The sequence below is a fragment of the Ahaetulla prasina genome, chromosome 7, assembly GCF_028640845.1.
Source record: "Ahaetulla prasina isolate Xishuangbanna chromosome 7, ASM2864084v1, whole genome shotgun sequence".
NCBI classification, from domain to species: Eukaryota; Metazoa; Chordata; class Lepidosauria; order Squamata; family Colubridae; genus Ahaetulla; species Ahaetulla prasina.
The window spans coordinates 62,175,364-62,189,611 of record NC_080545.1 but is presented as its reverse complement, the minus strand read 5'-3'; the positions used below and the strand labels follow the sequence as shown (position 1 = coordinate 62,189,611).

Below are 14,248 nucleotides of genomic sequence, written 5' to 3'. Positions count from 1 at the left end.
GACTTTCTGACAAGCAAATTCAATGGGAAGTCAGATTCACTTAACAGCAATATTATCAACTTAACAACTATAGAGAGACACTTAACAAGTGTGACAAAGGTTGTAAAATGAGGCAAAACTCACTTAACAACTGTCTTGCTTAGGATCAGAAATTTTGGGCTCAGTTGTGGTCTTAAGTCGAAAACTTACTTCATGCACAAATCCTATCCTGATAGCAATAACTCAGAATATGAAGCAAAAGTTTTACCATTTTTAATTTACAATTGAGACAGAGTATATAAACATAGTATTGGAAATAGTTAAGTACAAATTATATTTGAGCAAAATATGCAGATACATTTTCAAATGACACTTTATATACAATCAAGATTTGTGTTCCTCTTTCTAATGAACAGATTGCATCATTTAGAGAACAAGAGAAACTGAGGTAACAGAACTAACTCATCTAAAGGCTATTAGCAAAACTAATTTTTGATTTGCTGCTAGATCTGCTCAGTGCATTAAAAACATGCATCAGAAACGATTGTATTGTATTATAGTATTCTGGAGAAGGCATTTAATTTTTTTCTCTTTTAACAGAACAATGAAAATGAAACAGCTCTGCACTGTGCTGCCCAATATGGACACTCAGAAGTTGTTGCTATTTTGCTTGAAGAACTTACAGATCCCACAATAAGAAACAACAAATTAGAAACTCCATTGGATTTGGCAGCTTTATATGGCCGACTGCGGGTGGTGAAGATGATAATCAATGCATATCCAAATCTGATGAGCTGTAATACAAGAAAGCATACTCCTTTACATCTTGCTGCACGTAATGGTCATAAAACTGTGGTACAAGAGCTGCTAGAAGCTGGAATGGATGTCAGCTGCCAAGTTAGTAATTTTAAAAAAAATGTTGACTATTAAAATAAAGGAAGGCAAATATGATCCTATAGTTTTACATTTAACACATTCATAATGGCAAATAATGAGGACAACTTATAACTTGTAGTTTGGGTATAACAAATGGCTTTTTCCCTCAATTATGTTTCCTAATATTTTTGGAGTGGGGCAAGCTCAGTAATATTTGGACTCCTGTAAAAAGCAGGTTTGTGCCTCAAATCTGATTTAGGAATGCACTATCCATCACTCTTAAAGCGTCTGCAACAGCCACCTGGTGCTAGATAATTAAAGTTTCACAACTGTACTAAAACTTGCTGTCTTGATTAATCATTTTCCTAGCCATTTAGAGAAAGCTTCTAAAATTAATCTTTATGGTGATTTATTTCTCCCACAACATTGATAGGCAGGCCATAATTTTATTAACAGAACCATTCTCTGTTGAAGTTATACCTAGCTCTACAGCATAAGACATTATTAAGGGCTCAGCTCTAGATTTTCTTTAGCCTTTTTCAAATTGTTTAGAGCAAAGAAGAAGCAGATAGCTTGGCATCACCGTTCAATATATTAGATGTTCTCTGTGATTCTGGCTCAGCGATAGTCAGCTTCCAGGGAACAATATTGGCTAGACTTGGCTGCCAAGGATTTCCTGCCAATTATTACTAAAAATCTTAGCTCTCCAAACGCTGAATCCTATATTCAAAACCTAGCTTCACAACTAGGGGTAAAGAACAGGACGTGACTGGGACGTTCACTGCAGCTCTGATTTCCATTCTTTGTTAAGCCAGGTTGGTTAATTATAATCTTTTTGTATGGAGAGGAATCACCTGTTCATTTTAACAACCATGTTTATATCTGTCCTGGCATATGTGAGTTTCTCCAAGATTCTGTGAATTCTTCTTGTGGTAGGGACTTCATGCAATTTTTTCCCTTGTGCTCCTGATTGTTCCTTTCTAGTTTAGCACATTGGAGAGCTTTTTTATTGTCCCATCTTTAATAGCTGCCCAATTTTTGAAGACTTGTAGAACATCTGGAAAAGTGCAGAGGCATAATTAGATCAGAATACATATACAAATAAGGGGATGCAGTGGCTCAGGGGCTAGGACTTTGAGCTTGTCGATCGAAAAGTCAGCAGCTCAGCGGTTTGAATCCCTCACAGGGTGAGCTCCCGTTACTTGTCCCAGCTTCTGCCAACCTAGCAGTTTCGAAAGCACGTAAAAATGCAAGTAGAAAAAAATAGGGACCACCTTGGTGGGAAGGTAACAGCGTTCCGTGTGCCTTTAGCATTATAGGGAGGGAAGGAAAAAGGAAGAAGTGAAATCTTGTAGAATTTAGAATGGGAAGTCCAGTGAATTTAGATGCCTCAGACCCAAATGCTCTTCCACTATATGCTTGACTCTAGCTCCTCACAAATCTTTAAGTAGTTACTACCGTACATCTCCACTATATCTGCCAAGGGTTCAAATATTTGTCCTTGCTCTAAAATTTGGGCTGAGAAAGTTTGTTTAACAGCCCCATTCTTTCAAACAAACAAACAAAAAAAGTACCAAGAGAACCAGGCACTCTGTGACCACTTGTTAAAGTTAGCAATTGCAATACTTAATAATCAACATACCTGAAGAATCTTGATATTTTTGGTATAATGTTGCCCCATAGCTCTTTCTGAGAAGTTTGAAGGATCCTTGAGCTGTTTGCTACCTTCCTAAAGGTAAAGGTTCCCCTCGCACATACGTGCTAGTCGTTGCCGACTCTAGGGGCCGGTGCTCATCTCTGTTTCAAAGCTGAAGAGGCAGCATTGTCCGAAGACGTCTCTGTGGTCATGTGGCTGGCATGACTCAACGCCAAAGGCGCACGGAACGCTGTTACCTTCCCACCAAAGCTGGTCCCTATTTTTTCTACTTGCATTTTTACGTGCTTTCGAAACTGCTAGATTGGCAGAAGCTGGGACAAGTAATGGGATCTCACCCCGTTATACGGCAAGACTAGGGATTCGAACCGCTGAGCTGCCGACCTTTCGATCAACAAGCTCAACGTCCTAGCCCCTGAGCCACCGCATCCCCTACCTATATATATTTATATATATATTTATATATATATTACAATATATAATATATATATAATATACTAGGAAGGTAGGAAGCTACCTTCCTAGTACAATACATATATAACAGCATGCATCTAAAGCTTTTCCTTTTGGAAATTTACAAAGTGGGATTCATTTTAACTTTATTGACTGGTTCTGCAGCTAAATAGGCCAGCTTATGTCTTGTAGCTGAAACTACCATCCTACAGAATTGGAGAATCTTCATAGAAGAGATCTCTCATACTTCTAAAGATCAGGTGGCCAGGTTAAGACAGAAAATTGAAGGATACACCACCTATGCCAAGGAGGTGCATTCTATGATACAATATACCTCTGGGCTCAAATTAATAACAAAGGGCCTAAAATGATGCAGAACTTCTAGATCTGTTCCAGAAAGGATTCTTAAACACAATCTTGGATGGCCTGTTCTGGTCCTACGGCATTATACAAGCTGATCCAATTTTGTGTAGGGATTCCTGACTGCCTTGAAGCACACAAGGTATAGTGGATCCACACAGGTTTTGTCATCAGGTCTTAGTAATAACCATAAGCAAGAATTAGAATTTGCCCCAGTGAGTAAGGTAAAGGTGTCCCCACAAGTTTTACCCTCTAGTTGTGACCGACTTTAAGGGGCAATGCTCATCTCTGTTTTGTAAGCCAACATTGTCTCGAGACATTTCCACGATCATGTGGCCAACAAGAATCATGCCACAGCACAAAGCATAGGGCAAAAAACCAGAATGCTGTAACCATCCTGCATGCTTATATGTGGTACCTATTCATCTACTCAGTAGTGGGTTTCAATTTCGGCCACTACCGGTTCACTCGTGGGTGCGTGCATGCTTGTGCCGCTTCTGCGCATGCACAGAAACGTCTGGGCGAGTGGGTGGAGCCTTCTGCCGCTGCTACTGGTTCACCCGATCCGGGGCAAACTGGTAGCAATACACCACTGATCTACTTGCATTTGAATGCTTTTGAAATGCTAGGTTAGCAGGAGCTGAGACAAGTGACAGTAGCTAACTCTGTCTCATGGCACTTGGGTCTCAAACTGCTGAGCTATAGACCTTAATTATCTAAGATTCAGTGAGTATCATGTAGCAAATGTAAAATCACCCATACGGTTTAGTAGCAGTCACAGTCAACTAACTGAATCTGAGAATAACCAACAGCATTAGATAAGTGTCAAATGCCAAATTGGTTCACTAAACAGTATACCCAAAAGTATTTCAAGGGGCATCAGGTGGGAAATAGCATCTTCCCTGTCAGTCTGAAGCACTAAGTTCAGGGGTGAAATCCACAAACCTGAATAACTTCCAGATCCCAGTAGAGTTATAGGTTCCATTATTGCCTGATCCAAATATAGATAGCCATCAGTTCGAGGGTATTTTGCAGCTTCATTAACATTGCCTTTATGGACCAGGGCAAAATCTGTAGATGCATAGTCCTGTAGTATCAGTCAAGGCTATTGAAGGATGCTCCCTACAATAGTGATCTTACATAAGTAGCAGCACCATGAACAGTTCCATCTTTTGGTCACAACAGCTGTTGACTTCCAGCTTATCTTGAAGCCTTTATGGTTAACCCAATGATTTCCTTGTCTACAAGCATATTGGTGTTCCAATGATGCCAAAAACATATGGAATCCTATGGGCCACTCAAAGAAACCAGAGTCTCTGTTGGCCAAATATATGGAGTTCCACGATACTTTTGCCAAGGTGGTCAATCATCTTCACCTTCACTCAGTTATTTACAGGACTGTCTCTCCCCAATTGTCTTTACGTATCTACTCGATTTAGCAAGAGGAGTATGCTCTGGGTACCATCAGTTAAGGAGAATCAGTTTGCACAATATTTTGGTTAATCCAATGTTTCTTCTGTGCTCAAACATTTAATTAGATATTTCATGATACGTTATAATATTTCTTTTTAACTTCTTTTTAATGTTTATACATTGTATTTTTACTAGGCTGTACACCGCCCTGAGTCCTTCGGGAGAAGGGCGGTATAAAAATTGAAATAAATAAATAAATAAATGATGATATGAAAGTAATAGATCAATCTGATAACCTTCATGATTACTCTGTTTCCCCCAAAATAAGATATCCCCTGATAATAAGCCCAATTGGGCTTTTGAGTGCATGGCAATAAGGCCAAGCGCTTATTTCAGGGTTCAAAAAAATATAAGACAGGGTCTTATTTTCAGGGAAACACGGTAGTATAAACTCATTAACAGTAATTCAAATGGTGTTTTATTATGATACTTTGTCATGTTCTTCTGTATGGATTTCATCTAACTTTCAAATTTATATTAACTGATATTTATAGGCTATATCTTTGTTTAACCCAAAACAACACTTGTTCATCAATTTGTACTGATTCATATTAGTAAGTTTACAGTATACAAATTTGTGGAATACTTTTTGTATCACAATGATGTATTTTTAGAACTTAATGGAACAAGGCAGGGTTAATGTCAAAAATGGTCCCTTCCATTTCTGGGATTTTGTAAGTCTTCCACTAAACATTGCAGAATCTAGACTTATTGTAGTAGTCACTTGTTTGGACTGTCTTGTGGACTATGCCTTTCCAACCGATACTAACTGCTGTGTCCTGCATACCTATTTTTTTGGAGGGGGAGAGTAAACATATTTGGTCTGCATATTCTAATGAGATAATAGCATATTTATTCTGCTATTGTTAATCTAGACCTGATTTAAATAATATTTGGGTGCCTAACTAAATGATTTGGTACATATATTTGGAAATGTGCATAATGAACAACTATTGCTTTTGTTGTTATGTTTAAATGTACAGGGACTAAAATAATTTTTTTAAACCCACACAATTATTTTTATTCAGGGTGAGAGTAGTACTTTAATTTTACCATGGAAACAATTCCAAATTCTGAAAACATTATACACTAAAAGGCAGAAAATGTTCAAATCTTGACATGCACTCAATTCTTTTCTGCCTTGCTTTGTTGTTTTACTACCTGCTGCCATTATTAATTGTCTTCCTGATTTCATAAGCATCATAAGGTTAACACAATTTATGTTATAAATAATAAAAAAGAAACTGTCTACAGCAGTTTGAGTAAGGAAGTGAACTACTGCATTTTTTAAAATCTATAATAGAGCTTGATTAGATTCTGCTGCATGACCAGTCAGGAGAGGGATCCATAGAAAGAAAGTTGATGGTGTAGAATATTTATGTACAATTTCTGTTCCAAGTTCAATTACTTCCATTCCATTTTGTTCACTATGGCAGAAAGTCTGATTGTTACTACAATCATAAAACTGCTGTCATACAGCTTTTCATGTCTTCCTTTCATTCAGGCAGTTCTTCTCATTCAAAAATAGGAACATTATATTATAAAACTTTTTAAAAATCATCCAAAAGTACCTCTGTCTCTACATGTTGTCCACTCATACCCTTTCTCTATCTCACAAAGCTAAGGGACGTGGTGGCTCAGGCTGTAAGATAGCCTGTTATTAAAACACAGCAGCCTGCAATTACTGCAGGCTCGAATCCCACCAGGCCCAAGGTTGACTCAGCCTTCCATCCTTTATAAGGTAAGTAAAATGAGGACCCAGATTGTTGTGGGGGGCAATAAGTTGACTTTGTAAATATACAAATAGAATGAGACTATTTCCTTACACTGTAAGCCGCCCTGAGTCTTCGGAGAAGGGCGGGATATAAATGTAAATAAATAAATAAATAAATAAAAAAGCTCTCAAAGTAAGCTTAACATAGTTTTAAAAAAAGAAAGAACATAACCATCTCTTTAAGAACCTGCCATTTTAACTATTTCGTATTCTATCTTATTGTTAAATGTGATGGTTGGCATCAAAAAGTTGTTCTAAGTAAAATCAGGTATCAGTGAAGCAGTTGATAATTCATATTTTGAATGAGGTGTTCATGAATATTGATATTATCATTCCATTATATTGATTCCCATGGGCCATATTCCAAAGTTTGTATTATTATTTATTAAACTCCAGTGAAGGATACCTCTGTAGTTAATGTTGATCATGACAGTTATTTCTGATTGCCATAATTAGTTTATTTTACATAATAATTTCTATTAATGTCTTCTTTTTCTAGACAGAAAAGGGAAGTGCATTACATGAAGCAGCTTTATTTGGAAAAGTAGATGTTGTACGCATTCTTTTAGAAACAGGTAAACAATGATTGCCCAACTGATTTTTAGTTATTTTTAGTTATTTCAAAATGTTTAAAAATGCTATTTAAACTTCTTTGAAACCAGTTTTCAGTTTTTATCCAGTTCCAAATGATCTCTTATACAATGACCTGACTCTTATACAGTTATACAGGAATTTTTCTTATTCTTAAATCAAATAGGTATTAGATATTAGGAATAATCTGTTTGTTTATTAAAATTATATACCACTTGACTTTCAGTGGCACTGGATGGCTTGAAATTGTTAAATATTATAACAAGAAAAGAACACAAAACAAAAAAGAACAAAGATAGTAGAGATAACAAACCTGGATGGAAACAAAGAAAAAGAAATAGAGGGCTTCAGTCACACTTGCCAGAGGCTTGCATAAAAGAGCTAGTTCTTCAGGTCCTTTGAAACTTTAGTAGGGTGGGTATCATTCAAATCTCCTGGGGAATCTCATTCTATAAGGCAAGTGCTGCTACAGAGAAGCTGTCCTTTGGGTTTTGGTAGATGGTATTGTTTAAGCAAATGACACCAACATATATCAAACCTGTCCGATCAGATGAGGCAGGCAGATACTATGGGAGACAGATGATCCTTCATATAATCAGGCCCTATGCCAGATAAGGCTTTATATGTAGCGACCAGCACCTTCAGTCATACCCAGAAGCAAACTGGCAACCAGTGCAGCTAATGAAACAAACATATTACATGGCCAGTTTGGCGTAACAGTTAGGGTGCTGACCTAGACTCCCTTAGACAGGAAAGCCAGCTGGGTAAATAGGAGGCAGGAGTATTGGTATGTCTGCTGACTATGCATACTGACTATGCAAAACAACAACAACAACAAGGCATGCCCATCGCTGCCTGCACTGCTGTATTCTGAACCAGTTGAAGCTTCTGGGTGGTTTTCAAGGGCAGCTCAGGTAGAACATGAACAAATCCTGAGGTAGAACAAATCCTGAGGTGATCAGAACATGAATAACTATGAAGAGTTGCTGATCTTAGAAGGGGTATAACTGCATATACCAAGGCTGATGCAGTTACAGTATGTTTTAGGTGACTTAAAATAATAGAATAATGAAGAAATTTGGAAAATATTTAAATTTCTCAGGCACTGGCATTTATATAGTTCATAATATAACATTTAGAAAAGGCTAATTAATTATATGTGCATGAGCCAAAAAGTACTGTTTTGAATTTAGTTGTTGTCTTTTAATTAAATAATCAGGCTTGAAGTATTTATGTTCTAGGGAACATTTATTTCAGAATAATATACAGCAGATCAAATGGGAAGGGTATTTATCTAACAATTCCTGTGGCTCAGACTGGTAAGACAGTCTGTTATTAACACAGCTGCCTACAGTTACTGCAGGTTCTAGTCCCACCAGGTCCAAGGTTGACTCAGCCTTCCATCCTTTATAAGGTAGGTAAAATGAGGACTCAGATTGTTGGGGGCAATAAGTTGACTTTGTATATAAATATACAAATAGGATGAAGACTATTGCTAACATAGTGTAAGCCGCCCTGAGTCTTCGGAGAAGGGTGGGATATAAATGCAAATAAAAATAAAAAATAAAAAAAAATTCCAAAGTCCAGCTAGTTTAGCTTGGGTAGAGCTGAATGATATATGCGTTCATCTATGTCTGTGTTTCTGTGAATGAATATTAATAGTTTATTTTTCTTAAATTACTGACAGTACAGTTTAAATACTCAACCAATTGATTTTAATGCAAGGGAAAATACTGAGAACAGTTCCCACATGATAGGACTGAAGATAGGAAACCAAGTGGCTTTGATCCAAAGGAGTTAAGTCATCTCTGTTCCTCAGGATATTCAAGGCCTGTTGCTGGCAAAAACAGCAATGCCTACCAACCACAGGTTTGGACTAACTGGAGAGATCTATCTGTCTGTTGGCTGAATTCCTCTCCGCTGATCTCATGTTTTGTTCACCTTGACTTAATCCCCTATCTAGGCAGAAAATTTGGATTTTAGGATTGGAATCTTAAATGTTTCATATTATATCCCTTTTTTTCCTATTTTCTATTTTGTGTATTTGTTTCAGGAATTGATGCCAATATAAAGGACAACTTAGGCAGAACAGTTTTAGATATTCTGAAAGAACATCCATCACAACAGTCACTCCAAATTGCTGCATTGCTTCAAGGTCAGTCAGTTACATAATGTAAGTCATATACAAATGTTTAAATTACAAAAATCTCAATTTTATTTGTATTATTTTTATTTTCATATTATATATTAAAATTACCATTTAAGCATATTTGGTACATGGCACTTTTAAACTCATCGGTTTATATGGGTAACATTAAAATAGAAATATGTTTGCTTGAGAGTCTCTTTGGTTTGGTGGTTTTAAAGTTCCAGGCTAGAATCCAGGAGACCTTGAGTTCTAGTCCTGCATAAGGCATGAAGCCAGTGGTGGGATTCAAGTAATTTAACAACCGGTTTTCTGCCCTAATGATTTCTTCCAACAACCAGTTTGCCAAACTGCTCAGAAAGTTAACAACTGGTTCTCCCGAAGTGGTGTGAACTGGCTGAATCCCACCACTGCATGAAGCCAATTGGATGACTTTAGTCCAGTCCTTCTCTCTTGCCCTAGGAAGAAGGCAATGGCAAATCCCAAAAATGTTTTCAAGAAAACATTATACAATTGTCCAGGGATTTGCCAGGAGTCAAGATAAACCTAGAACCGTGATGGCAAACCTATGGCACTTTCCTATTGAAATAGTGCTGGCTCATGCTAACATACCAATAAGGATATGTTTTCTCATTTGAACCAAATAATTAAACTCCCTTTCATTCTAAGCTCATCATTCTCACATTTCCAGTGAGTGTTAAACTTTAGCTGCCCTTAACCCTGGTCTAAAAATTCACCTGATTATGATAATATCCTAAGACGTTTCATGAAAGTGTGATTTGGGATTACCTTGGGCTTCCTCTTCTATAATCTGCTAATCCCTTTTGGGATAATCTCCCTTGGATTTGATCATTATTTCTGTCTGGTGGACTTTGCTTCCAGGATTCTGAAATTTGAATTACCTGATATCTTGTACTCTCAAATCTTTTGAAAAGGATTTCAATATCTAATTGATTAGAATTATGGCTGAAGGATTACTTGTGGGAGAACATAGAACTGGTGTATAGTCCACTGTCAATTCTAGTCATGAGACCCATAGAAACTTGGACCAATAGACATAGTAGGAAAAGAGAAAGGAGTAGTGTGCAAATCATTCAGATAGAAGCTTTATGAGACTGGAGAATCTCCCGCTGCTTCAGAATTATGAATAGCTGCATCAGCATGATGATCTCAGTATATAAACCTTTTCTTTCCAATTTCTTAGTGCCACAAACAATTGAGGCTTTCTGATGTTTTATCTATTTTTCATGTTTGTTGTGACTCCAAACATGTGGAGTCCTAGGTGCTTTCTGATCTTAGTTGTTTGCTTGCCTAGCTAACATCCTGAGTACATGATGTTGAACTGATGATGCTATCTACCCTGTTTTCCTGAAAATAAGACATCCCCTGATAATAAACCCAATCAGGCTTTTGAGCACATGTGCTAAAACAAGCCCCCCCTGAAAATAAGCCCTCCCCAAAAATATTTAAATGCATGCACAGCCGGTCCCCGCCATTTCCTCTAGTTTCCTCCATGCATCCCGAAATAATAAAACGTCCCCGAAAATAAGGCCAAGCACTTATTTCGGGGTTCAAAAAATATAAGATAGGGTCTTATTTTCTGGGAAATGTAATTGTATTGTAATGAAACATTTGCAGGTAAACAACCAAGCTAGAGAGCACTACGCACTCCACAGTTCAATCCTGAACTATGTCTATTGGATCCAGAATGTGTCATCTGGGATCTTTTGCTTTTTGACATTTTGTATTATTTCTTTGATATCTCTGTACATCAATCCTCTTCGATTTGGTGAATTGATCTGTATTTCTCTGCTTTTGTGACCCTACACTACACAGTTAACTTGTCTTTGCTTGTTTTATCTATTAAAATAACAATAATTTCCATAGTTTTTAGAGTGGTCAAGTAATGTTGCATTCAGCCTGGCATCTACCTTACTTTCTTCTCCAGGAAAACTGTACCAAAGTTTTCTAATCTAATTCCTAGTTATTTTATATTTAAAATTCATTAGTTCTGAAAATTACTCAGTTTTTGGGTCTAACACTCTATTTCCTTCATTGCTTGGTTATCATGAAACTGCAGATTGCCCATTAATGGCAATACCGGATAACATGATATGTGCTCTCCATTTAATTTTACTTTAAGAAAAAGCTTTCTATATGGGCAATCCAACATACAAATATACAGATAATGGGAAGAGGCTGTGGACACTTAAATAATCCTATCTCCCTATATTTACATGTCTTGGTGCCTTCAGTCAGAGATCCTGATTTGATCCCCAGTAAGCATGAACAGGCTTATAGAATCCTATCTTTATAACTCAGTGGGTTTGCAGAAAATGACCCAATAATCCTTCTTGCACCTTCACCAATCCTCTCTCACATCCTTGTATAACTTTCCTGACCCTTCCTGATCCACAAGTCCCTCTCATGCAGTCCTTCATGCTCTCACATACCCTCTTTTACCCAGGTGATACCATTCACATATACCTTTGAATATACACACCTCTCATGAGCCCTCTGTTGCACCCTTTCACATCCTCCCCAACTCATGCCATGCCTCTTATGCATTTTCCTGCATTTTCCCTTGCTGTACTGACCAATGTAGCACCTCACATGCACTCCCTCACATCCTTATCATACCCTCTTGCTCCTTCTTCCACCCAGTAGCAGTCACTTACCTGCCTGTTGGCCTGTGACTTGCAATTACCCACTGGCTTTCCCACTGATTTTTGTTGTGGCAAGCTAACAGGAAGTTCCTCATTTAATGACAGAGGGAGTCGGTTAATGATGACAGCTACGGCTGCCAGAATTGCCACTGCTGGGTGACATGGTCACTCTTTACGTCTGCATCTCTTAGTGACAGAAAATCCAATCTCAATTGTTTTGTAGGTTAAGGACTACCCATAACATTCGTTTATAGAGACATAATACTGGGACAGAACTTCAAAAACTTAACTATACTACTGAATCAAATTTTCTAAAATGAAGTTTTAATTTATTTAGTGCAGTAAGAATTTTAGTTGTAGATATATTTAATATATATCTAAATCTACAGATATATAACTTATTTCCATTAAAATCAGGAAATATCATAGAATTGGCCGTATGAGTTATGATTGTCCAATATAAGTTAAGTTACATAACTTAAATACAACATGCACATTAAATGAAAACATATGAAGAATTCCAAAAATATTGTCAGATGAATTTTCAAATGTTATTTATGGGATGTATTCTTATCATAGATTACATAGAAAAAGGAAATTCAGAAGTTCCAGAGGAATCCATAGAGGAATATTTAGTATCAGATCACCATTCCAGTGTTTTATTCCCAGAAGATTCTCCTATACAAACAAGTAAAAGTAAATATTCTATTCTCAGTAGCTTGTTGTGCGTTAAATGTGTTAAATTACTACATGTTAATAAAAAGCATAGTCAATACGATATTGTACCTATTTTGCAAATTACTAGAGATGTAGTAATAAAAAAATAAATGTATCCTTCTTTGCTTATAAAATGTTAATTTTTGTAAAAATATTACATGATTGGGTTTTAAGTATTCTAAGGTACATTTTAAGTCTTTAAATAATCACTGCTGATTGCCAAGTACCATGTTTTGTTAAGTTGTAGACCTAATTTATCATACATTTCTACTAAAAACCTTTCTATATAGTCAACAAACTTTTTTCACTTGTAGAAAAAATGATGTTTATACTACTACAGTCTTTGCTTATGATCTGTATAATTTTAACAATGGGTATATTATGGCAACACATTTAGTGCACATTGGACATGTGCCAACCATCTTCTCAAAATCAGGTTCTAAGGAACTTGTTATAGTTTCTAAAGCTTGGATTTAAAGCATTTCTCCTACTTCTTAGAGTTCTTACGGTTATACCAAAATTTAAAATACTGTAAATAGCAATATATACCACTTCACAGTGCTTTACAGCCCTCTATAAGCAGTTTACAAAGTCAGCATATTGTCCCCAACAATCTGGTTCTTCATTTTACTGACCTCAGAAGGATTGAAGGCTGAGATAACTTTGAGCCTGGTGAGATTTGAACTGTCAAATTGAAGGCAGCCAGCAGTCAGCAGAAGTAGCCTGTAGTACTGCATTCTAACCACTGCACCACGATGGCTAAATTATGTTTCAAAAAAATAGTAGAAAGCACCAAACAAACATAAATGTAGAAAAGCATGTTGAATCTCTGGAAGAAAGGATAAATGAAATAAACTATCCAACTCATCCTATACCCGAGGTACAGTATTCGCCACTATTGCATATCCAAATACCTATCCAGCAACTTATGCAGACTTCAAACATATGGAAAAACAAGGAAAATCTTTCAAAAGAGCTCTGAATTCAGAAGGAATATTCTGAAAAATATCAGTGGACAAATACTAATTGATTCAAAGGAGGTAAAACAAAGTTGGAAGGAATATACTGAAATATTATACTGTATTAATATCAACATTAAAGATACCTTAGAAGATATTCCCAATTTATAAGAATCTTTAGTACGAGAAAATAAAGTTAGAACAGCACTTCGATCATTACCCAGTTGGAATGCTATAGCAATTGATGGAATACCCACAGAAATATGGTAACCACAGAAGAAAAATCAGTAAAAGTTCAAATCAATCTATGCCAATAAATCTGGAGAATAATACAATGGCCAATTGATTGGAAAAGGTCAATATACATTTCAATATTGAAAAAGGAAACTTAGCAGAGTATGTAAACTATAGTATAATATCCTTAATTTCACAGTAAAATAATGCTTAGGATCATCAAATATAGATTAGAGCCCTGGAGATGCCAGATATTCAAGATGGCTTTAGAAAAAGCTGAGGAACATTGGACATTAATGTTGATATATGCTGGATAACTGAGGAAGCCAAAGAGCACCAAAGAGAAATCAGTATGTGATTCATTAT

The 14,248-nt window shown here is 36.5% G+C and overlaps 1 protein-coding gene across 1 annotated transcript in view; it reads left to right on the top strand.

Moving 5' to 3' along the window:
• The window catches only part of LOC131202064 (ankyrin repeat and sterile alpha motif domain-containing protein 1B-like), a 59,108-nt gene that overhangs the window by 22,355 nt on the left and 22,505 nt on the right, over positions 1–14,248 (top strand). Inside the window, exons 3-6 of the mRNA XM_058190613.1 lie at positions 580–876; positions 7,069–7,144; positions 9,214–9,315; positions 12,552–12,668. Of these exons, the coding sequence (XP_058046596.1) occupies positions 580–876; positions 7,069–7,144; positions 9,214–9,315; positions 12,552–12,668 (592 nt within the window). The remainder of the gene's footprint in view (positions 1–579; positions 877–7,068; positions 7,145–9,213; positions 9,316–12,551; positions 12,669–14,248) is intronic.